The sequence below is a fragment of the Sceloporus undulatus genome, chromosome 1 (genome assembly GCF_019175285.1).
Source record: "Sceloporus undulatus isolate JIND9_A2432 ecotype Alabama chromosome 1, SceUnd_v1.1, whole genome shotgun sequence".
NCBI classification, from domain to species: domain Eukaryota; kingdom Metazoa; phylum Chordata; class Lepidosauria; order Squamata; family Phrynosomatidae; genus Sceloporus; species Sceloporus undulatus.
In genome coordinates, this window is record NC_056522.1 from 142,704,572 (window position 1) to 142,728,403 (window position 23,832).

At 40.5% G+C, this 23,832-nt stretch overlaps 1 protein-coding gene across 1 annotated transcript in view; it reads right to left on the reverse strand.

Annotated features, from left to right (window-relative positions):
• Nucleotides 1-21,103, reverse strand: part of LOC121919655 (hydroxymethylglutaryl-CoA lyase, mitochondrial-like) — a 74,330-nt gene extending 53,227 nt beyond the window's left edge. The window contains exons 1-2 of the mRNA XM_042446480.1: nucleotides 20,855-21,103; nucleotides 2,427-2,504 (exon numbers count right to left, since the gene is read on the reverse strand). Coding sequence (XP_042302414.1) covers nucleotides 2,427-2,504; nucleotides 20,855-20,995 — 219 coding nt within the window. The 5' untranslated portion in view covers nucleotides 20,996-21,103. The remainder of the gene's footprint in view (nucleotides 1-2,426; nucleotides 2,505-20,854) is intronic.
• Nucleotides 21,104-23,832: the final 2,729 nt, after the last annotated feature.

A 23,832-nucleotide genomic window follows, 5' to 3' on the forward strand; every position in this document is an offset into this window, starting at 1 on the left:
ATTATTATTATTATTATTATTATTATTATTATTATTATTATTATTATTATTGTTATTATTATTATTTGTGGGGTTTGGTGGGCTTGAAATGTGATTTTCTTTCTTCAGTTAAAAACCAAAAGAAAATTATATCAATCTGGTATGAGGATGAAATGTACCCCAAGAAATACAATACTGTATCAACATAACACCATTTCAAGTTTTTCTAAGACTGCTTTTATTGAAGCATTCCCTTTTCCAGTAAGAAGTATGCATGCATGTTTGAGAGTGGGGTGGGGTGGGGGTCAATAATACCCATTTTGAAAATCATCATAAAATAAAAAATAAGTGAAAAATGATATCTGGAAGTAGTACCCAAGCTTTTTACCCTTGGGACCCCCTCCCCCACTTTACATCTACACATGGACATCAAGACTCCCCTCAAAAATATTTTGTTTATTTAGTGTGTGTATTTTCATTCACATGTTCATGTATGTTCAAAGTTTAACATTTAATAAGAAAATAACATTCTTCAAATTAAAACAGTATTATTTAATTAAGTTCAATATTTAACTCAATGCAGGGGTAAATTTAACACATTAAAAGTTTGGGGAAAGGAAGAGGAAGCGAGATCGGTCGGGGTCTCCAAATCTTGGGTTCCCTCAAGCATCTCTTGCACCACCCCACCATTTGAGAAACACTGATATACAGTATTGAGTTCAATTGAGTCCATAACTTTTAAAATATAAAAATATGACATATATATATAAAGTAATAGCTTCACAAATATAGCAATAATCATGTTGTGGATGATATTTTCATAATATTTTAAACTTATGTATGTGGTATATTTTTTAGCTTTGCTCCTTTTAAATGTTGTAAGCTGCCCTGAGTCCCAGATGAGGGAAAAGGTCGGTAATAACAAGCAAACAACTACAGTAATAATATTAACACATGGTTTGATCTACTCAGCCAAGATTGATGTCTGCTAGGAAAAGATATCTTCTGGCATATACACACTATATGCATTGTTCAACTGACAAAGAATGTTGCTTTTAAACTGGCAACATTCCCAATATTTGAAAAAAGAGAAGTAGCACTACAGATTGCTGGGTGTTTTAAAGTTGATTGCAAGGCAATCACAGAACGTTCTGCTATTAATTAGAATACATGTGAAGTTAATAATAGAAAGAGAGAAAACAGTGTGTGTGTGCATGTTCAGAAAGAGAGTGAGACAGACAGACAGACAGGTCTGCAAGTGTATGTGACCATCTGGGGGAAAGTAGCTATACTAACTTTAATGTTCTTATAATAACAAATGATCTCAAGACTGGATTTGTTGTCTAAAGTTGAAAATCTATGCAGCAAGCAGAAGTAGGATGGGAAGGAAGCAGCCACTGGCACGTGGTGGCACACATAAAGAAAAGGTGATAGTGAAAGAGGAGGACACCAGTGGCAACAGGCTTTTGCAAGTTGCCTTGTATCCTATTTTGGGAGAAAGGCAGGCTATAAATCCAATAAATAAAACAGGAAGAGAAAGTGGTTCTAGAGAGCTCCAGAGACTACCCTGGCTGCCCATTTCTTGAAAACCTTGCTTTAGTGCTTTGTTAGAGCCAAAGCTTTGTAAAATGGTTAATCAAAAAAACTCTCCTGTACTAAGGACCTCTTAAAACCAGGAATTCCAAAAATAGGTGATTTGGAGCAAACCATCAGAGGCCGGCACTCTCCATCCTACACTGTTCTTACTGCCGCTGTTGCTGCTATTCCACTTGCACAAGGAATCTTGTATCTTGTGTAAGAGGACCATAGTTGTCAAACTAAGCATGCTATGAGATCATAAGACCCATGCCTGTTTGCTAATCTTTATGCGCTGAAGAACCAAGAATCACTAGTGTCAAACCTTTTTTGGAGAGATATTGCAGTTTACACATTTAAATTTATGAGCAAGAACTTCTAGTAGAGTTCCAGTTTTGTAGTTTTCTTCATTTTATGTGCCAACCAGAGTCAGACTTATCTAAGGCTGCTGCCAGGTTGCAGAATGCAATTCAACATCACTTTAACTGCCATGGCTCAATGCTATGGAATTCTGAGATTTGCCATTTTGTGATATATTTAGCCTTCTCTGTCAGAGAGCTGTGGTGCCACAACAAACTACAAATCCCAGGATTACATGGGATGGAACCATGACAGTTAAAGCAGTGTGGAATTGCATTCATAATGCAGTGTAGTGGCAACCTTAGTTAATGGCATCTTGATGAAAAAGTTATCAGTTGTTATATTCCATCAAACTATAATTTGGCAAGCAGTAAGAAGTGGGGCAGTGGGATGTGTGTGTGGAGGAGGAAGGCTAACCCTGAAAAAGAAGGCTGCAATACCACAAGCAGAAACCACTTGTGTGAGGCTTTATGATACTCTTTGGAGCAATGCAAGGCTCATTATTAACTTACCTTTTCATTCTGCAATCCATCTCTTGGACCAACTTCTACAATTTTAACAAATTCGGGAAATCCACTTGTGAGAAATTCCTGAAACATAATATGAAATATTTGTTAATACATACAAGACAAGGTTTTATTTTGTACTTGGAGTTGGTACAGAGATGGCTTGCAATATTGAGGACTGGTTAAAGAATCTGAAAGTAGTAACAAAACAACACTCTTTTTGAATCTAGTCTAAAGGACTTTTCCTTGTACATAGAAAAATCACCACATATTCTCAAGAGAACTAGGATCAAAGAACAGAGATTCCAAAACAGAGAGCATTTCTTTAAAAAATCTAGAATCCCAGCACCATCCTTTTTTGAAAAATTAGGAATTTTTATTCTGAGATTAATCCAACAGATTAAAGTACTGTATATTGCAAAATAAAGTCAAACTATCTCATAACTTTCTGTAAAACATTCTCTTGAAAAGCAATTCTAGCTCTTGAACCACATCCACTCTTAGTTAGAAATCCAAAAGTGAAAGAATGATGAACATGTATAACCACAGAAATTGCTCTTGTTGACAGGCAGCTTTCGATCACTAGTGATATCTCCCCAGTAATCACTGGACACTGACAGCAGCATAGATAGAATCCAGAGCTGAACAAAGGAAGCAGGTGAGGGCATATAACAACAACAGATTTAAGATATGATCAACTAATAAGTTTAAAAGCCTAATTAAAACTATGAAGTTACAAGATTTTATGAACCCTAGATTATGTGTGTGTGTGTGTGTATGTATGTATGTATGTATGAATAAATAATAATTTCACAATGTATAGCCAGCAAGCTAAACTCAGACATATTGGTACAGACTTGCCCTAATTAGAAAACTGTAAAGAATCTCAGATAGCAAAATGGCAAGCGTGAGTAAAATTCAATCTTCTTGCTTTAGTATCAGAAGCACTCTGTGGAAAAAGCTCTATTTGTTTGACCATCTTTCATTTTATAACCATTGAAGCATATCAGTAAGTTCCAGTGAAAAATTAAACTGTTAATAAACTGGGCAAATTTATACATCAAAAACCCCAGGAGATGCACAAATGCCACAATATGCACCAGAAACTCATTAACCCAGTCCATGGCTATTTTTAAAAAAAGAAAAATTCCATGTTGTGTATAGTTAGAAAAAGAATTGAAAATAAATGATAACTGCCAATAGCATGCTGCCCATGCAGAATCCCATAGTGCAACCACATCAACAATATTCTGTGCAGATACTAGTCACTGCACCCAAATCAGGATATTACAAAGCTAGAAAAGGTGTATTAAAAAAGTATAAAAATTATCGAAGGTAGAGTAACTCCGGAGGGACTTAGGAAAGGTCACACATTTTGAGAATGTTTAACTTTAAAAAAGGGTGAGAGGAGACATGATATGTGTATATTAAACTATGTGTGGTGTGGAAATAGTAGATTGTGAGAAGCTTCTCCTTTTTCATAACAGTAGAACCAGCAGTCATTCACTGAAGCTGAATGATGAGAGATTCAGGACAGACAAACGTATGTACAGGTTGAACATCCCTTATCCAAAAATCTGAAACACTCCAAAATCCAAACCTTTTTGAGCACAAACATGATGTTTTGAGACTTTGATTTTGGAGTGTTTTGGCATACAAGTAGCATAGTACCTACTGTACTTCCAAGGCTGGAGAGAGACATGGTTGGAGAGAGTTGTGAGGACCTGTGAAATGGTGGGTGGCATGGATTTGTGCCAACGCTATATTTGGATTCCCACCATTTTACAGATCCTTATGTCTCTCTTCAGCCTCACCTCCCTCTCCAACTTCCCAAATAAAGTACATACTATGCTGTTTGTAATCTAAAAATCCAAAATATTAAAAAAAAAATCCCAGCTGTGAAACAATTCTGGTCCTAAGCATTTTGGATACATGATACTAAACCTGTACTTCTTCCAAAACACGTAGTTAACTTGTGAAACTCACAATGGTAAGATGTGGTGATGGCTGCCAACCTGGATGGTTTTTAAAGGAGACTGTATAAATTCATGTAGGTTAAAACCATTAGTGTCTGTTAATCAGGATACTTGTACAGGCGGCCCTTCTTGAATGTGTCTGCTCATCATTTGTTAATAAGTGTGAATACATGCTTTTTGTTTTACATGGTGGGGTTGTCCAGAATGGATCCCCCATGTAAAACAAGGGCAGCACTGTATATTGCTTAGTAGGCTTACCACAGGCAACTGATCAGTTACTATATAAATAAAATAGGTACTTGGCCTGGTCCAGCAGGGCTATTATGTTCTTATAAACTAGTTTTTGTAGAAATATTAGCTGGGAAGCTCAGCTAATTGGGGGGGGAAATCATCTAAATTCTACTTTTTTTCCAGTACTGCACACTTCAACACATAGGATGGGTCTTCACATTTTTGTAGCTTTCTTACACATAGACTGCCATGGGCATTACATGCTACAAAATGATACACACATCAAATTAAGTCCAATGTAGTAATATCCTTTAACAACTGCTAAAGTACATTTTTTTAAAAAAGATCCAGCAGAATTACCATTCATTTATGTGAGCACTGTAATAAAAAGGAGGAGGAATGGGAAACAGCTGTATAATATCTCTAATCACACACAACATCTGGCACACTAAACCTTTCTTGGATGATGTTGGGCCCACACTTGCTGAGAGAATATAAACCTATCTAAATGTAAAGCCAAAACTTTCACATCTGGTGTATAATCTACTACCCTCCCTTCCATTCCTACTTCTGAAAGCACTTTTAATATAAATGGAAGACCTCCTCACATGGGGCATATATATGGTTTTCCATGATTATCAAATAATTGCTCTAACAAGACAAATGCCACACCCATGTTAGAAATGCATCTGTAAAAGATACAAGAGGATCTAAAGCTTGCTAAATAGATAAGGCCTTAAACAGAATGCATTCAAAATGTATATTAAACTTTTATTGTCTTAATAATTTTCAGCATTATTATCCAAATCTTGTAACACTGACTGATTACAGCAGGGGTAGGCAACCTTTTTGAGCTGGGGGCCGGGTTGCTGTCCCTCAGACAACTGGGGGGCCGAACACAAAATGGCTCCCGGAGCGGCATGGAAGCTGTGAAGGAGGTGGCAATCGGCGGCAGGACCGGGCTGGGGCCGGTCCCAAGGCCTTGCCGGGCCGGATCCGGCCCGCGGGCCATAGGTTGCCGACCCCTGGATTACAGGATGTTCTACAGGACACACCCCAAACCTTATATGTGCATGCAGATAGAAGCCAATAATATCTTATTGTACATATATGAATTGTGAGTTCTCTTTTGTGAAACATCTTAAATTGTGATGTTTAAATCACCCATAAATAACTAGAAATTGTTTGATCCACCTATAGCCGAGGGAAGAAAAGTTATACAGTATTTAAATGATAAATAGAACTTTTCTTCCCTCGGCTTTTGGATGGCTCAAACTACACATTGGCACCCATGGGAGAATTTTTTTTAGCACCCAGTGCTAATTACTATGTGGAAGGAGTCAGTCATGTTTGATGAGAGAAGACTTAAGTCTATATTAATTTAAATTAAACCAAAATAAAACAAATTACTGCATATATTCATAATACATAAGTCTAGAAATTTTAGTCAAAAAAATTGACCCAAAAACCCTGGGTCGACTTATTCATGGGCCAATTAAGTACTGTACTTTAACTCTTATCAAAAAATGAACTATCCCTTTCTCTTAGAAGAGTGGCGAAGGGCAAGAATTTAGTCCATCTGTCCGGGAAAGCAGCCAACAGAACTGATCATAAAGGCTGAGACCGGCTTGAAAAGCAAATACAAAGGCTTTGCAGCAGCAAGAAACCAAGTCCAATATTACAGGACCAGTCCAATGCCCCCAGAGTCAGGGGGCAAGCCAAGGGTCTAGGATTCCAGAGAGCAGGTCAACAAGTCAATTCCAGGGTCAAGGGTTCCAGGTCAGTCTGTAGTCCAGGAGGCAAGATAGCAGGCAACAAAGTCCAAGGGAGTCTGAGCAAGACACTTTCACCAGGGAATGCAGATAGGCTCTGACAAAGAAGTTCAGCATCTTGCACCTGTTTATACTGTTCCAGTTCCTAATCACAGCTGTTTAGTGGCTGCTGAGCATTTCTCATATAACCTCCTAGAGATCAATGGAGGCATGCCCTGTCTGTCCTTCGCTTGTTGAAGGTAGGTACGATTTTATTCTGCTCCTCTGTGTCTCCCAGGCCTGGAACCTCTGCTGGGGGGAGGCTGGGTTGCTGAGTCACAGGCTCTGATGGAGCTGCTAGGGCCTGGCTCCACTGACTCTGCTGAAGTTGGCATAGCAGAGCTAAGGTCTGGCTCAGCCTCGTCCTCCAAGTCCTCAGCTTGGCTGGCCATGACATCATCCTGGAAGTACCTACAACCACCAGCCTTTAGGTTGAGCACAAAATTATGTCTGCCAGAATTTTCTAAGTTCTTTGGCATCTCCTTTCTTTGCTTCATCTTCTACATCCTTGGTTACATGCCCTTAAGTTTTACCCTCGACAACCACACGGATCATATAAAAATCCATAATTTTGTCCCTAAAACCTGCCCTCAACTTATACATGAAGTCGAATTATAGTCAAGTATATGCAGTAAATTAAAAAATCCATATAAGCATGACTACACTGCTTTACTTCTATACATGGGATTGGGAGGGGCACATTGTGTTCCTTTACTGCAGCCAGAAAAATGTCTTCAGACATCCCTGATAATTGCCTGTTCTACTGCATTTCCATTTTTGTCTTAGCTGCTCAACATGGGAGAAGAATCTTAGGCCTGTTACAGACTGGCAAAATAAAGCTGCTTCGAGTCTCTTTGGAGGTATGCTATTTAAATGATGCATGGGTCCTAAGAGTCTGGAGGTCGCGCCAAAGCCACACTCCATTCCTAAGCACTGGAGTGCAACTTCCAGATTCTTAGGACCCATGCATCATTTAAATAGCATACCTCCAAAGAGACTCGAAGCAGCCAGTCTGTAACAGGCCATAGTGTGAGGGTAGGGCACATGTTCTGTCACTGCTTCTAAGTGCACACCAGTCTTCTCCAATCCTGTGTTCATCACATGTTTGGTTTCCATTACGGTGGTGTGATGAATCCATTCTGGGTTTTAGTCTGAACTCGCAAGTAGCTATCCAAAGCATTGAACCCCATCCACAAAACAAATCCAGCAACTTGGCAAATTCAGCAAATAAAAACCAGAACAGATTCACCATCTACTGATATGGAAGCCACCAGCCACCACTTTGTTCGAGACTATAACAGCAATCATCTCAGATCCTTGGTCACGTTGGCCTGAGGCTGATGGAAACTGTAATCAAAACATCTGGAGGGCCCCAGACTGAGGAAGGCTGTTGTTGACAATACTGGACACGGTGACTCAGTATGAAGAGATGTTCTATGTTCCTATATAATATTTCCAAGTTTAGTTCAGAACTTAGTAAATTTGATGTTTAATTGTATGTGCAAATGTGTGTGTGTGGGAGGGGGTTTCTCTCAGGTTTAATCTCTTTGCCATTCTCCTTTTTCCTCTCTCATCACAGCATCATGAGTCACTTCTCTGTTACCATCTACTGTCGCCACTTCAAGTTTTCTATTGTACTCCTCAGGGATATTGCCGCAAAAGGAAGAAAGTCTAATGATATACCTAGATTAATGGAAAGGAAGAGGGTTGTATGGGAGGCCACAATGATAATGTTACTGGTTATAGTAAAGGATTAGATTCCCATATTACACCAGTAGAGATGATCTCCTTCTAGCTAGGAGCATTTATATATCATTTTAAGTATAACACCATTCAGAGTTTGGAAAAATTATGTCATTCAACTCGCAAAATGGGCAGACAAAGTGAATAGATCCAATTTTGCAGTATGAATGGACAGATGTAGAGAAAGGAGCAAACAGGGTCAATCCAATCTGTTTGATGGAAAATGAACAAGTATGAAACACCTTAGAATGAATGGCTTCTCCTTCAGAATATGAGTAAGGGTTGGAAGATTTAGTGCCTGCTGTAGGATTGCCTCTTTGCCTCCACTTTTGCTCCACTTGTATATTTGTAAATAAAATAAATGCTAGGGAAAAAAATATTAGAAAGGGATCATAAATTTTTAGTGTTCCTTCACTCACAGGAAACTAAAATCTGTTGCATTTCCCCTAAATTTGTCACCACTCAGCATTTGAGAACATTAAATATGCTAGTGTTTGCAAAGTAGGAATTCCTTTTCACAAAAATTGTATTTTTAGTTTGCATTGTATTTTCTTGTATTATGTTGTATTTGCTGTAATTGTATTATTGTATAATTTTGCATTATTGTAATTGTATTGTTTTATATATTGTACACCGCCCTGATGTTTCGAAGGGCGGTATATAAATAAACCTTTTATTATTATTATTTATTATTATTATCATCCACAGGGTCACTATGGGTCGAAATCGACTTGAGGGGTGGTTAACAACAAAAAAATTAAACTACTTTCCTTAAAAGGCTCAAAGTATCATACAAACTTAAAATATGTTTACTTCTAAATACATAAAAAGAAAGACCAGTACACAAGCTGACCATAGTGCAAAATGACTATATTGTGCCAGAACATCAGAAATTAAATTTTAAAATAACAACCATTTAAACACACACACACACACACACACACACAACTGTACAAAAGTGTTGACTGATGGGCTGTTCCAGTTACATTAATGCTTGGTTCTAAATCTGTTTGAGCAAAGTGCTTGCCTGATAATTAAAGACAATGAGGGTTTATTGATTTAGATATTAATTCTCTTAACCAGTGAGGAACTCTAAGAATAGTTTGTGTGGAATATGAGCAAGAAAATAGTTTACATAACAAAAAAGGTAAGAGCCTGGAGCATTTTCCCTTTATCAGCTGTTGCTAAAGAAGAACATATAACCATTTTAAAAAAGAGAGAGAGAGATTGAGAGATGAAACTTCACAACCAAGCCATGAAATCCTGTCTGCCAAATATCTTCATGGAAACATTCCATTTCAGGTCCCCTTCCACCCCCAAGTTACAAGTTGATGAAAACAGGATTTTATAACAGAAAATGCCACTAACCTTTAATCATAGAATTACAATCTTCTTTAACTTATCCCAACTATAAGCAAATCAAGGAAACAAACCTGACATATACACATAATGCTAATAACTTCCTGGCATGTGGGGTGCAGAATTCAAAGATACAGCAGAAGACCTATCATTCTCCTGATTGTAAGAATGCCACCCTCCTCGCTGCCCAACCTATAATCGAAGTCTGTCAGACCAGGAAGAGATCCCTACGACCCTATGGATGGCAACCGCACCCACTACACTGGCAAAAATGACATAGCACAGAAAGAGTCCTTAGATTTTCTTTTGGCATAACTCCAACACATATGAATAATTGAGAATCCAGTTCCATAGCTGCATGTAGAACATTTGTAACCCATTATCAAGTTTTGACTTTGAGCCCAAATGTATGCATGTACATTGTTAAGAAAGTGATCACACATGTGTGTGCCTTCAAGTTGTCTGTCAGCTTATGATGACTCCATGAATTTCACAGTGTTTTTTTTAGGCAAGGAATACTCCGAGGTGGTTTTGCCTGTTCCTTGTACTCATCACTAAATAATGTATAACCACAGCACAAAGCACTGATTTCCATGTGTGAAAGAATTCAAAGATATAGCTGTGTTAGTCTGTAGAATCAGCATGTAAAGAGATCTTCTAGCACCTTTGAGACCCTTATCACACGACGATTTTTGCAAATCTAATCTGAAGCCATTCCAGGCCCAACCATGTGAATTCACGTTATATGTAGAAACACAAACACAGACATTTGCATCACCCCCACCTATATCTCCACCTTCTTCTCATTTGCAACTTTGCACTATCACTCACCTGATAGTGCTCTATTTGCTTATGGTGGTCATATATCTTTTGATCAACCCTGTTGGATGTACACCAAGCACAACAGCTCCTGTACTACTGTTCATAGTGTCTGTCACTAAAGCAGGGTGGGAGAGGAATGAGTTTCATCAACTAATTCACAATATGACCCAACTTGCTAATGTCACTGAGTGTTGGGTATGCACACATGGACCATCCTCACATCAGCAAGGATGACCCATTATTCCATCTGGAGTTATCCAATACACCAAGTGGAATAACCTGAAGGTGTATAGAAAAGGTGAAAGTCACCCTGTATATGATTCCAATCAATATGTAATCACACATAGATCCAAATCACCCAAAGCGCCACTCTGTATACAAAGACGGAACATAACGAATTGGGACTGTGAATTGGGACTACAGATGGGGAAAAACACTTGTTACCCAGGATAGAGATAGGAGACTATCCCCATTGTAATTGGACAATATTACTGACAGAAGAACACGAAGTTTTTACACTGACCAGTTCAAATGAAAGTGTGAATATTTTTGTGGCAATCTGGAGGCAGGCCATGGCCAAAGAACCTCATTGACTATATGGACTGTCAAAGGGATGTTTTGGATTTGTGGAAAATGGGCTGGAAAAGTCCTTCCCCCCTTGTGGAGTGGTACTTGTACAATAGGTACAATACAAACTAGCATTGGATTACTTGCTAAGCAAGGGGGGGAGGGCTGTGTGTTTGGATGAATGTAAGTTGTTGTCACTACATAAACAGATAAGGGAAAATTGAGACTCAAGTGGAGAAGATCCATGCACTTGTGGAAAGTGTTAGACACACCTATAAGGTGCCCAGTTCATGGTGGGATTGGCTGACTGCATGGATGCCGGATGTTGGAGGATGGGTAAAACACTTGATCATAATGGCAGGACTTATATTGCTAATAATATGCTGCATAATGATGTTTGTGCCTTGCTTGCTGTCTTGTGTGAAACGTAGTACTGGTAATATGATGAAAGCTATGAACATCAAAATACAATACATGGCTGTAAATGATAGAATTGCTACTGAAAAGGTCCTCATTAGCAACAAGAAAAAGGGAGGAATGAGAGGGACATAAATATGGCTGAGCTTATGCTTTCTGCTTCTGTACAAAGCTTCTGCAAAGAGCAGTGATTTACAGTAGACTCATAAGAATGAACTAGAGAGTAAAGTGCATGGGCTACAATGGCCCCCACTCTTTTTTCCTGTGTCCACCGCACGCACCCCTCCCTTCGCCAGAGCTTTGAGAATACAATGCTCTCCCTTTGCTGTGGCCTTGAAGGGAACAGGATCAGCCTAGCTAGTATCCCTTTGGATTCCAGACTCCAAGCAAATGTAATGCCAATAAGAAAGTGTGTGAACACTTCATGGACAGTGAATGCAACCAATCATTTGTTGTTTAGACAATAGCCAATTAAATACCTGTTCTCTAACCATGTGTGTACTAAATAGCCAATTAATCTAATGCTATGTAAACAATTAACTGTGTTTTGCTATAAAAACTTTTGGAAATGGCTATTGGGTGCGACAGCAATTTTATCACCATCGGCTGGTGTGCTGTCGTCTTGGCCAATAAAGTGCGTTTTGCTATGGACACTTCGGTTTCTCGTGTCGTCACTTAAGGACTCTCCTTTCAAATGAACATATTGGGAATGTTTCCCTAACAACGTGATTGCTTTCTATGGGGAATCATTCTGAGCCTGATCCTAAGAAATTACTATTGTACATTGTTCAATGGGAGGATCTAAGGAAAATCAGGATAAACAGCTCACAGACGACAACACAAATTTTCCCCATATAAAGCAAATCTGTGAATCCGTTCTCCAGAGTTTATCCAGAGAATGAGCTATCCCTTTCTTTGGGGATAATTCATTCTCAACAGAAATGTGTGTGGAGCACTGAAGAAAAGGAAAAAGCCATGCTGGAACTATCACTAAAATTCACTTGGGAGCAAAATCAGGAGAGGAAGCAGAAATACATTCTAATAAATATCAAATTTCACAGAATTATATGTAAGACAAAATGGTCAGAACTACGTATGTTTGAGAATGCAAAATGAACAGACAGCAACCTGTGGGACTGAGAATCAGAGCATAATGGGAAATGTATGACTATAAAATGGTTTGAAAAATCTCAGACTTTCAGCAACCAAAAATTAAAACCATGCTTGTTAGAATACCTAGTGCAAATAAACTGATTATCAGAAGTGATAACAACTTCTTCTATCCATTACAACAAAATGCCTCAGAAATAATAGATTGCTCTAAGCAATATCTGTCAATCTGAAAACTATTTGGTTTGGAAACTTAAAAGCAATAAAGTCCACCAAGGACTGAAACTCATCAGAAATGTCTACAAAAGAGGAAGCAGATTTTTCTCTGATGTTCAGATTTAATCTCCACTTCCTTATGTATCAAAGAAAATATTTCACAGATTTTTCAAGGATAACTTCACTCATCATCACTGTGATTATTTTGAGATACATCTAAAATGTTCTCATTGCATTTCAAAAAATGTAAAGACTGGCTATGCCAGACATGTCTGTTACATAGGTATATTTATCACAGAATAAATTATTCAGATTCAGATTGTTGTGAAGTACACTGTGTGGTAGAACTAGAATTTCTGCCCCCAAAATGTATGAAATGGCCCTACAATATGGGAAGAACTCCATGTTGCACAAACAGATATGCTTATCTACTCTTCCATGCAGCCTCCCATATTGCCCCTGAACATCTGGCCAGAGGTCTTGCAAGTGTTTCAAAGAGATTTTGATGTTGGACAGGGGCTTCAGGGAAGAGTGAATCACTTAACTGCAATTTTTTCATACCCTTTGCTGGACTGCGCTACAGAAAAACCTGCACTCAAAACCTATAAAGATTTGTAATAACAAACATACAGATTTTTCAACAGATGTTTTCTATATCAAGAAGTTTAAATTGAAGAAGATTTAATAAGGCAGAAACAACCTTGTATGCTGCCCTATTTTATAAAGAGGCTCAGACAACTTTATGGCCATCCTACTCCATTAGCTAATTATAATTAGAAAACTAATAGATTATTTATTGACATGATAAAGGTGGGAAGCTCCACACTGGAGGGAAAAATGGAGGGAGTTCTTACAGAAGGAAAACACATTTCAAAAGGAGAGTATCATCTGCTTTTGAGGATTATAACTGCATATACAGTGAACATCTTAAAACATTTGTGTGATCCAGTCATAATGTATATGCCGTCAATTATTATGTATATTTTTAAATGTGAATAGTAATGTGAAAAGCAGTAATCAAGTCCATTTCTCTTGGCTTGTTTTTAAGGTGATTGTTGTTAAAAAATCATGAAAACCTGATACTTTCCAAGCCTGGGTAAGAAGCTAACACCTTATTGTGTTCTACCTCCTAAATGAACCTTGTCACAATTTCTGCTCACATCTTTTCCCGACATGTAAGGGCCATAAAAGAAGAGATGACAACTATTGTGATTCCAAGAATAAAGATTGCTATGAAGTCCTTGTATGCTGGCATGCAGTCTGATGAGTAGATTAAAATGACTAGATTTACATTAATAAAACAGAAGGCAATAGCCCAAAATGACAAACTGTAGTGAAATTCAAAATTTTATAGCAAAGTTAGAATTTGGGTGGACAAACTTTTTATGCCAAAGCCACATTTGATAAGGATAATCTGTCAAAGGATCATATGTCCATGGCAGATGTGGCTGAGGCCTGGGAAGAATGGGTCCAGAGCCCGAAGGAGCATATCCATCCACCTCTTGCTTTCCCCTTCCTCATCCTGTCTTGCAGGGCAAAGCAGAAGGACAACAAAGGTGCACATGAGATCAAGCTTCAGGTTGCTGTAGGTTACTTACTCCTAGTCTAAAATGAGGTTGCAAGTGGATGATGGTTCTCTAATCATTCTCTCATTTTGTTTAGTTTAAATATCTAGTTTTAAGCATTGTGGCTCTTAGCCGCTTTACACCTCAACTTTTCCCCAATATATGACCCAAAGCAGCATACCAAGTAAGCTAGGTAAAAGGTAAAGGTTTTCTCTTGACATGAATGTCTAGTCGTAACCCACTGTAGGGGTGGTGCTCAATTCCGTTACTAAGCCAAAGAGCCAGTGTTGTCCAAAGACAATTCCTAAATTTATTATTCAATGACATATTTTTATACTTCAAGATTTTGTCTAGTCTCTTTATAGGTACCCTTCCAAGTCCTAGTCTTCTAATTTCTTGTCTGCAGCCTCCATTCTGATTAATGATTAAGCCAACATATGTTTTGTTGTGTGGTCAATTCTCCTCCTGGATGCCATCATATAATCTTTCCATTTCTTCTGCTTCTATAATTGGAGCATAAACTTGGACTATGGTTATAGGGATGGGTTTTCCCTGAAGTCTTATTGATATTATTTGGTCAGACTTTGCAAGATACCCTTTCATTGCTTTTGCTACATTTCTAATCACTATTAATACTACCTCATTTCTCTTCAGATTTTCATTTTCTTAGTCAAACACTGTGTAATCATCTGACTCAAAATGTCCCATTCCTGCCCACTTTAATTCTTTTACCTCCAGTAAAGTTTATACATTATATTACACAATGTTTATACATTCTATGTCCTGTTTTACTATGTCTAGCTCCCCTGATTCAAGCTTCTCACTTTCCATGTTGTGCAACTTCAAACTCTCCTTTCGCCTCTTAAGTATGTTAGCTTGGTTTCAGCATGGGCCCAGTTGTGTCATTACTCACAGTGCTACAGTTACTTGCCCTCTGCTCTTCTCCAGTAATTCGTTGAATGTCTTCTGACCTTGGAGTCTCATCTTCTAGCACTGTCACTTGTTTCTTTTTGGATTGTCTCATCATAGGGTTTTCATAGTAAAAATGTCTGACATGAATGACAGCCCCTAGCAGCAGCACTGCTGCCATCAAAAAGCCTATTGCATCACAGGAGCACTCAATCCTACCAACAGCAAAGATACTGCTATGGCGAGCCATATTTACTAATGAGTTGTTATTAAATACTTTGATTTCACACACAACTCAAAGGATACATTTTATTTTCTCCTGCTTTAAGGAACAGTCCTTGTTACACACATAACAGTGCATTATCATTTGTGTGTGGTATTTCTAACCTGAACAAGTAATTAATGAACTGAACCATGGAGAAGTATTTCTCATTAGGTTTGTTTTTTAAACAAAACAGAACAGAAAGAAACAAAAACAAAATGGGACCAACTGGCAAACATATAGGAAGAAGAGTACAAGGGGGGCATATGCCACTGACACCCGTGGTACTTGCAATAAAACCATCCTGTCTTTCACAGATGGTGATGCTCACATATTTACACCCTCACTCATTCTCTCTTAGCATAAGCATCATGTGAAGCTAGAAGACGAGAAAGAAGGCAATGACATCAAATGAAACTTATGTCTGGAGAGTCTAAAAAGAAGGTCTCATTTCCCCCTACCTTCTCTCTCTGTGCTCACAATGTATTAAAAGGAAGACCAAATGTCCAGTTTTAGTTTGCCAAAACCAAACCACTGTGAACGCATCTGATCCCAGGAGCCAAACTGGGTTAATACTTGTGTGGGAGACCAACAGAGAACACCAAGGATTTCCAAGTACAGTAAGGCTATGGTAAAAATTCTGCCTGAAACCCTCTACCCATTAAAGCTGACAGCACTGGTCTTGATGGACCAAAATTCAGCAGGAGGAAACTTCCTTGGTTCTTATATAGATGAGAAAAGCTGCTCCTGCTGAAAATCCTTGCATTCCACAAGCATTAGAGATACAGACATCTTTTCCTCTTTTGCTTTGTTCAAGGGTTCTGCCTGGGCCCTTTCCTACATTCCTCACCTTTCCTACCACAGTGCCCCAAATCCATGCCATTTCCACTGCACTTCTCTCTCTCTCTCTCTCTCTCTCAATAGTGCAGGACTCACTTACTGAAGCATTATTATCTTTTCTGGTGAGTCATATTGTCTCAAAACACAGCAGCCTCAGTATAGTCATCTTGATGAATCTCAGTGCATCTATTCTAACTTTTAGTCCAGATTCTAAAGGAGCTATCCAAGGTGCTGAACCTATTTGGAGAATAGCTTCTTTAAAGTTTGAATTTAAAATTTGGAAGCCAAGAGTTCATTGTCCCATTATCATTTTAACTTTTATATGTTTTAAGTTAATTTTATATTGTTTTATACTGTTTTAAATGGATGATTTTAATTTTTCAGGTTTTAAATGTTTTTATCTTGTGAGCTGCTTTGGGTCCCTTTCTGGGAGGAAACCAGCATAAAAATGAAATAAATAAATACCAATCAATAACATGGAAGCCACTGGCTACCATTGCTCTCTCCCTGAGACAGCAGTGAAGACAGCCTTGCAGGATCCAAACCTCAGTCTTTGCACTACAAATGTGGTGGCAAAAGAGCAGGTGAGAAATGAACAAGGGCCAGATCAGTCTATTTTGTTGTCTGAAGTGGCTTAACCCACCTACCCCTGCATTGTCACATGTACTGAAAGCTGGCCAAGTTACTGTAACAGACAAACCAGCATCTGTCTCTTGCACAAATAACCAACTGCTGCCTTTTCATGACACCAAAACCAATTGCCAAGGGCATTCATCTCACTCTACCTAAACTGGCACTGGAAATGAGCTGGATCTGAAGGAACCACTCACTCTCTCCTGGCAACAAGAAGCTGCCATGTTGGGAGAAAGCATGAAAAGAACAGACCAGAGGAGTAGAGCAAGTGGCCCATCACTGCTGGTAAGCAGCACTGGGAAAGGGCAAGAGAAAAGTTAAGGGGGATGCGGAAATGTATGACTATTCTCTCTCGACCCCATTTAACCAGAAAGTGTGGCCTTCAGAATCTGGTCCAGCATGGATTAACTGAGAATATACCCTAGTAGGCCTAACTAGTTGCTACACTGTCTAAGGTGAAGGTGAGGAAGCTTTTGCCTTCCAGATATTTTGCACACTGGCTGTGGGGCTTCTGAAAATCGGAAGTCATGGAACAGTTGGAAGGCCAAATGTTCTGACCCCAGAGAGGTCAGATGATGAAGAGATTCATTAGGGGCAGCAGTAATTTCCTCTCTGCTTCCAGTGCTGTTCAAATGTATGGATGAGAGGGAGCAATGATGCTCAAAGGAGCAGCCTCCACAGTGAGCCCACTCCCCCTGTGCAGCTGTGCCCAACAGATGGTGCCAGGATGGTGATTAATAATAATAATAATAATAATAATAATAATAATAATAATAATAATAATAATAATAATCTGCCCTTAATTTTATTTTAAAAGTTAGTTCAGAGATCTGTGCCTCGCTGACATCAGAGCCACCATTACCACTGGGCTGGACCTAGTCCTTCTGGCATCCCATAGGGAGCTGGCAAGCAGTCGGATGGATTCAAGGAGCAACCGTGGTAAAGAGCAGATAGCACTATCCTGAATAGAATGAGCAAAGTGCAGTCCTCCAGCAAAGGTCAGAATGCAGTTCCCATCATCCCTCATCACTAGCTACGCTGCCTAGGGGAATGGCAGGAGCCAAAGTCCAACACAACCTGGAGGGTCAGCCAACCCCTGATCCAGAGGGAAAGAGTGGTCTCATGTGGAATCTCCCAAAGTCCTGCGTTAGGGCCATTCTACATTTCAATCAGTGAGTTAGATGATGGGGTGAAGGAAATTAGTATCAAGTTTGAAAATGATACAAAACTGGGAGGGGTGTCTAACACATTGGAAGACAGGAATAGAATCCAAAAGCACCTAGATAAACCAGAAATTGGGGAGATATTAATACAATGAAATCCAATAGTACAAATGCAAAATGCTACATTTAGACCACAAAACAAAAGCACAAGTATAGAATGGGTGGGGTGGGGTGGGGGATACATGGCTCATCTACAAGTGAAAAAAGACCTTGGGATTATAGACCATAAACTGCACCAGAACCAGTAGTATGATGCTGCAGCAAAGAAAACAAATGCAATTTTAGCTTTCATTAATAGAAGCATTAGTTCCAAATTGAAGGAAGTAATAGTCCTACTGTATCCTATGCTGGTCAGGCCTCCTCTGGAGTACTGCATTCAGTTCTGGGCACCTCATTTTAAGAAGAATATAGGGAAGTTGGATCAAGTTCAGAGAAGGGTGACAGGGATATAAGAGGTATGGAGAACAAGCATGTGACAAAAGGCTGAAGGAAATGTTCAGCTTGGTGAAAAGACAACTGAGGGGTGACGTGACTGCACTCTTTAAATACCTCAAGGGCTGTTAGAGAGAGGAGGGGGCAGTTCTGATCTTTGCTTCCTTAGACAGTAGGGCCAGGAATAATGGTCTGAAGTTACACGAGAATAGAGTTTTATTAAATATTAGAAGGAACTTCTTCACAGTAAGCGCAGTTTGGCAACTGACTCAATTGCCTAGAGAGGTGGTGGGGTCTCCTTCTTTGGATGCTGGACAGCTACCTGTCGGGAATGCTAGACTAGCTGGAAATCCTGCATTGAGCAAAGGGTTGGACTCAGTGGCCCATGAGGCCCCTTCCAAAATCCTATGATCCTAGCTCTCTCTTTCTGTGGAAAGCAAAAGAATACTTGTAGATCCAGCCCCAGTGGTGGCAGGAGGATCTGATGTCATCCAGGTAGTGCATTATTATTATTATTATTATTATTATTATTAACCTTTATTTATGAAGTGCTGTAAATTTACACAGCGCTGTACATGCAATCTTTTTAGTTAGACGGTTCCCTGCCCTCAGGCTTACAATCTAAAAAGACATGACACAAAAGGAGAGGGGAGTGGTGGAGGGAAAGGGTAAGAGGTCCAGCAGTTCCTCTCAACCTCCGAGGCCTGGACCAAGGCAGATGGACTGGAGGGAGGGCTTGGCATCATGTTTGATTTTTAGTCTCATAATCATTGACTCCTGGAAAAGACCATAAGGGTGATCCAGTCCAACCCACTGCAATGCAGGACTTTTACAGGAGCTATCCAAGGTACTGGAGTAATTTTTTAGCTAATCCATGAGAGCCAGCATGGCATGGTGGTATAAGTGTTGGACTATGCCTCTGGAGACCAGGGTTTGATTCCTGGATCGGCGACAGAAAACACTGGGTGACCTTGGGTAAGTCACGCACTCTCAACCTCAGACGATGGCAATGGCAAACCCCCTTTGAAGAAACTTGCCAAGAAAACCCTTAGGGTTGGCATTACAGTAGTTAGAAATGATTTGAGGGCACACAGCAAACACAAGAGAAATGTCACTTCTGGCTGGAGAGCAAAAAGTGGGCACTCGAGGCTACTTCCAGGAAAGAGGCCTGAAAGATGCCAAGAAAAGTACTCTCCTCCTCCTCCTAAGCATCCCCACATCTCCCTAACTGCCAAGAGGTGCCCCAAATATGTTGGCACCAGGTTGAGCTGGCAACGGCACCCACACTGACAAAAGGGTCCACCATGGCCAGGGTGGCCAGATGTCCGAACTGCAAAGGAGGACAAGCCACCACAAAATGTAGGGTCTTCAAGAAAAAATGTAGGACCTTACCACATAAAACTTAAAAACACTCATATAAATGAAGGGTGACTAGACATCCTCCTTTTCCAGGACCTGTCCTTCATTTCAACCTTCTGTCCTGGAGGAATTCCAAAATGTCCTCCATTTTGAGCATAACTAAGAAGCATGAATTTATATGTTTTTATGAGGGCTTCCAAGTAGAGGACTATTTGGAGATCCCTCCTGTGGAGAGGACAGGTCCTGGAAAAGGAGGATGCCTGGTCACAAAGTCTACATGTCAATCCAGGCGTCTTAGTGGATGTCCATTTGGGAATCCCTCCTGTGGAGAGAAGAATGGAATGGAGGACGTGTTCTGGGAAAGGAGGACGTCTGGTCACAAAGTCTAAAATGTCAATCTAGGCTTCTTAGCGGAAGATCATTTGGGAATCCCTTCTTGAGGGAAGGCTGAAATGGAGGACAGGCCCTGGAAAAGGAGGATGCCTGGTCACAAAGTCCACATGCCAATTCATCTTCCTTAGTCCTGCTCCAAATGGATGACCATTTGGAGATCCCTCCTGTGGAGAAGAATGTAATGAAGGACAGGACCTAGAAAAGGAGGACATGCCTGGTCACAAGGTCTAAATGTCAATCCAGGCTTCTTAATGGAGGACTATTGGGGAATCTCTCCTGTGGAGAGAAGAATGAAATGGAGGACAAGTCCTGCAAAGGAGGACATGCCTGCAAAGGAGGACATGTCACAAGGTCTAAATGTCAATCCAGGCTTCTTATGGAAGACATTTGGGGATGCCTACTGTGGAGAGAAGCGGGAATGGAGGACAGGTCCTGGAAAAGGAGGACGCCTGGTCACAAAGTCTACATGTCAACCTAGGCTTCCTTGAGGATCCTGTGAAGAGAAGGCTGAAAGGGGGGCCATGTCCTGGAGGAAAGAGAGTCCCAGAAGGGGCCTGCCTGCCTACCTGGGTCCGGGGCCTGGGGGTGGCGTTGGGCTGGGTCTCCTCCTGCTGCTCCTCCTCGCTGGTCCCCAGGAGCTGCTCCTTGAGGAGGAGGAGATGCTGGGAGCTGAGGCAGTGCTTCAGCGCCGAGGGGACGGGGCCCATGGCGGGAGGAGGGTCACCCGCTCCTCCTCCTCTTCCTCCTCCTCCGACCCCGAGCCATGAGCATGGCCATGAGCTCCCCGGCCCTTGCAGCGCCTCGCCCGGCCTTCTTTCCACGCGAGGGCGGGGATGGGAAGGGCCTCGGCTCCCTCCTCCTGTCTCCGCCTCTCAGAGGCCGAGGAGGAGGAGGACTAGGAGGGCCTTCCAGGGCAAGAAGAAGAACATGGAGGCCATGATGGCCCCAAGGAAGGAGACAAGCTCAACTACACAACGACCCAGGCTTCTTAGCCCTGTTCAAAATGGAGGACATAGACCCAATAAAGACACTCAAAACCATTCATAGAGATATATAACCCAGGCCTCTCAGCCCTGCTGCTGCTCCAAGTGTGGAGGGCAGGCATGGCCCAAGGAGACATGGAGGACGTTGACCCAATAATAATAATAATCTCAAAACCACTCATAGAAATATAAAGCCCAGGCTTTTTCTTTCTGTTCAAAATGAAGGACATGACCCAAGAAAACTGGGAGACATTGACCCAATAATAATTGGGGGGGGGGGGGGAGCTCAAAATATTCATAGAAATATAAAATCCAGGCTTCTTAGTTCTGCTCAAAATGGAGGACATTGGCCCAAGAGTTCTTAGCCCTGCTCAAAATGGAGGATATCCCTAGAAAAATGGAGGACATTGATCTAATAAAAACACTCACAACCATTCATAGAAATATAAATCCAGGCTTCTTAGCCTTTTCAAAGTGGAGAGCATAACCCAAGAGTTCTTAGTCCTGCTCAAAATGGAGGAAGCCCCAAGAAAAACTGAGGAACTGATCAAATAAAAGCTTAAAAACATTCATAGAACTATAAATCCAGGCTTCTCAATTCTACTCAGAATGGAGGATCTTTGAGGAACATGGAGGACAAAATGATGGCATGCTTATAGGTGTAGGCCGCCATTCAAGCCAATGGGGCTTGAATAGTGGTGATTTTCCATTTTCGCAGGGGTGGGTGGTCTGGAACAGATCCCCATGAAAATGAAGGGGCGACTATATTTGTGATGTGCCTCTCCCTTTTCTGAATCCTGCTGGCAACTCTGAGATTTCTCTCTCAATGTATGGTTAGAGTTTGTGTTGCAGGATTTTGAGCATAATTTTGCCTGTGTGGGAAATTAATGCTGTGGCCCTATATTTGCTGCTGCCTTTTATGTCTCCCTTTTTTTTATTATTAGGGATGTATATTGAACGTTTCCAGTATGTTGACCAGCATTTCGTTTTCAATATTTGTTGGCACGTTTTAGTTAACACTAGAGTTGATTCCGGGGCAAAGCAGTAAGTGCCAGGTTGGGAGCAGCGTCTGAGTGCAACATTTAGATGCCACATGCTCTGATGCAGCCCCCATGCAGCTGATCACACATGCAGTATCGTCACAACATTTTGGCAGCATGGCATTTACATGCGTTGCACTGCAGAAACAGCAACAATCTGCAGCGGCAGCAGCAAGGTCTCCCTTTTTCTGCCTCCAAAAGGAGCAGCATTTTGCCACTTCTTTTTGGGCCGGAAAAACTCTGGATCGGGGCTGCAGCATTTGGTTGCTACAGTCCCAGCGCTCAAAGGGGCAGTGTGACCCCACCTCTTTAGGGCAGTCTGTTTCAGCCCTCTTTGTGTGGATTGTATCAGCCCAACTGGAGCGTCATCTGTTCCTGGGGATTTATTCTTACCAGTTCCTTTTACTGCAGCTGCTACCTTGCTTTCTAGCATTTGAGGTTCATCTTCTTATGATTCTTCATTCCATGTGTTTCATCTCTTTTATGTAGCTCTTCTGTGTATTGCATCCAGCATCTTTTTATGTCTTCTTGTTCTTGTAGTATGTTCCTCTTCTTATAGAGCAGCCTGGCTTTAGTTTGAAATTCACTTTGAGTTCTATTATCTTTTGGAAGAGATTGCTCATTCTTCCTTATTTGTTGTCTTCTATTTCTCTGCATTGATCATTATAGTACTTTGCCCTATCCTTGTGCTCTATTCATTGAACAGTTGGATTCAGGATTCTGCTTTTGTTTCTGTCTCCTTTTTCTTTTGCTTCTCTTCTTTCCTTAAGTGCTTGAAGCATTTCATTTGTCATCCATTGTGTCTTCACTTTCTTTTTGGCCACTGGATGTGTCTTATTATATTTCCCTTGATTATGTCCCTGGCTTCTGACCATACTTCTTCTGGTTCCAGGTAAATTATGCTTAATAGTGTAAACCTGTTCCTTATATTGTCTGCAAAGTCTGTTGAAATATTGTTCAGATCATATTTTGGTATGATGATGGTCTATGCTTTCTTTTTCAACTTTATTCTAATTTTTTTAAATAAGACGGTAATTCATGAATTGCCCAAGCCATTGTATCTCCCATCATTGTGTACAGATGTGAGATCTGGACAGTGAAAAGGTAGATAAAAAGAAAACCAATGCATTTGAGATGTGCTGAACAAGAGTGCTGGGAATACCATGGATCAAGCTTGAATTCTTCCTGGAAGCCCAGCTGATTAAACTGAGGCTGTCATACTTTGGCCGCATCATGAGAAGGCATTTGAAAAGACAGTAATGCTAGGGAAGGTGGAAGGCAGTAGAAAGGGAGGAATGCCACACACCAGATGGTGAGGCTCAATTAGGAAGGCCATGGGCCTGAATCTACAAGACCTAAGCACAGCATTGGATCATGGTAGCCTTGGAAATGTCTCATTCATAGGGTCACCATGATTCAAGATCAACTCCAGAGCAATTAACACACAAACATTTTCATTTGCACATTCATGTATATTCATATTTTAACATTTTGTAAGGAGTCCCATCCCACCATTTGAGA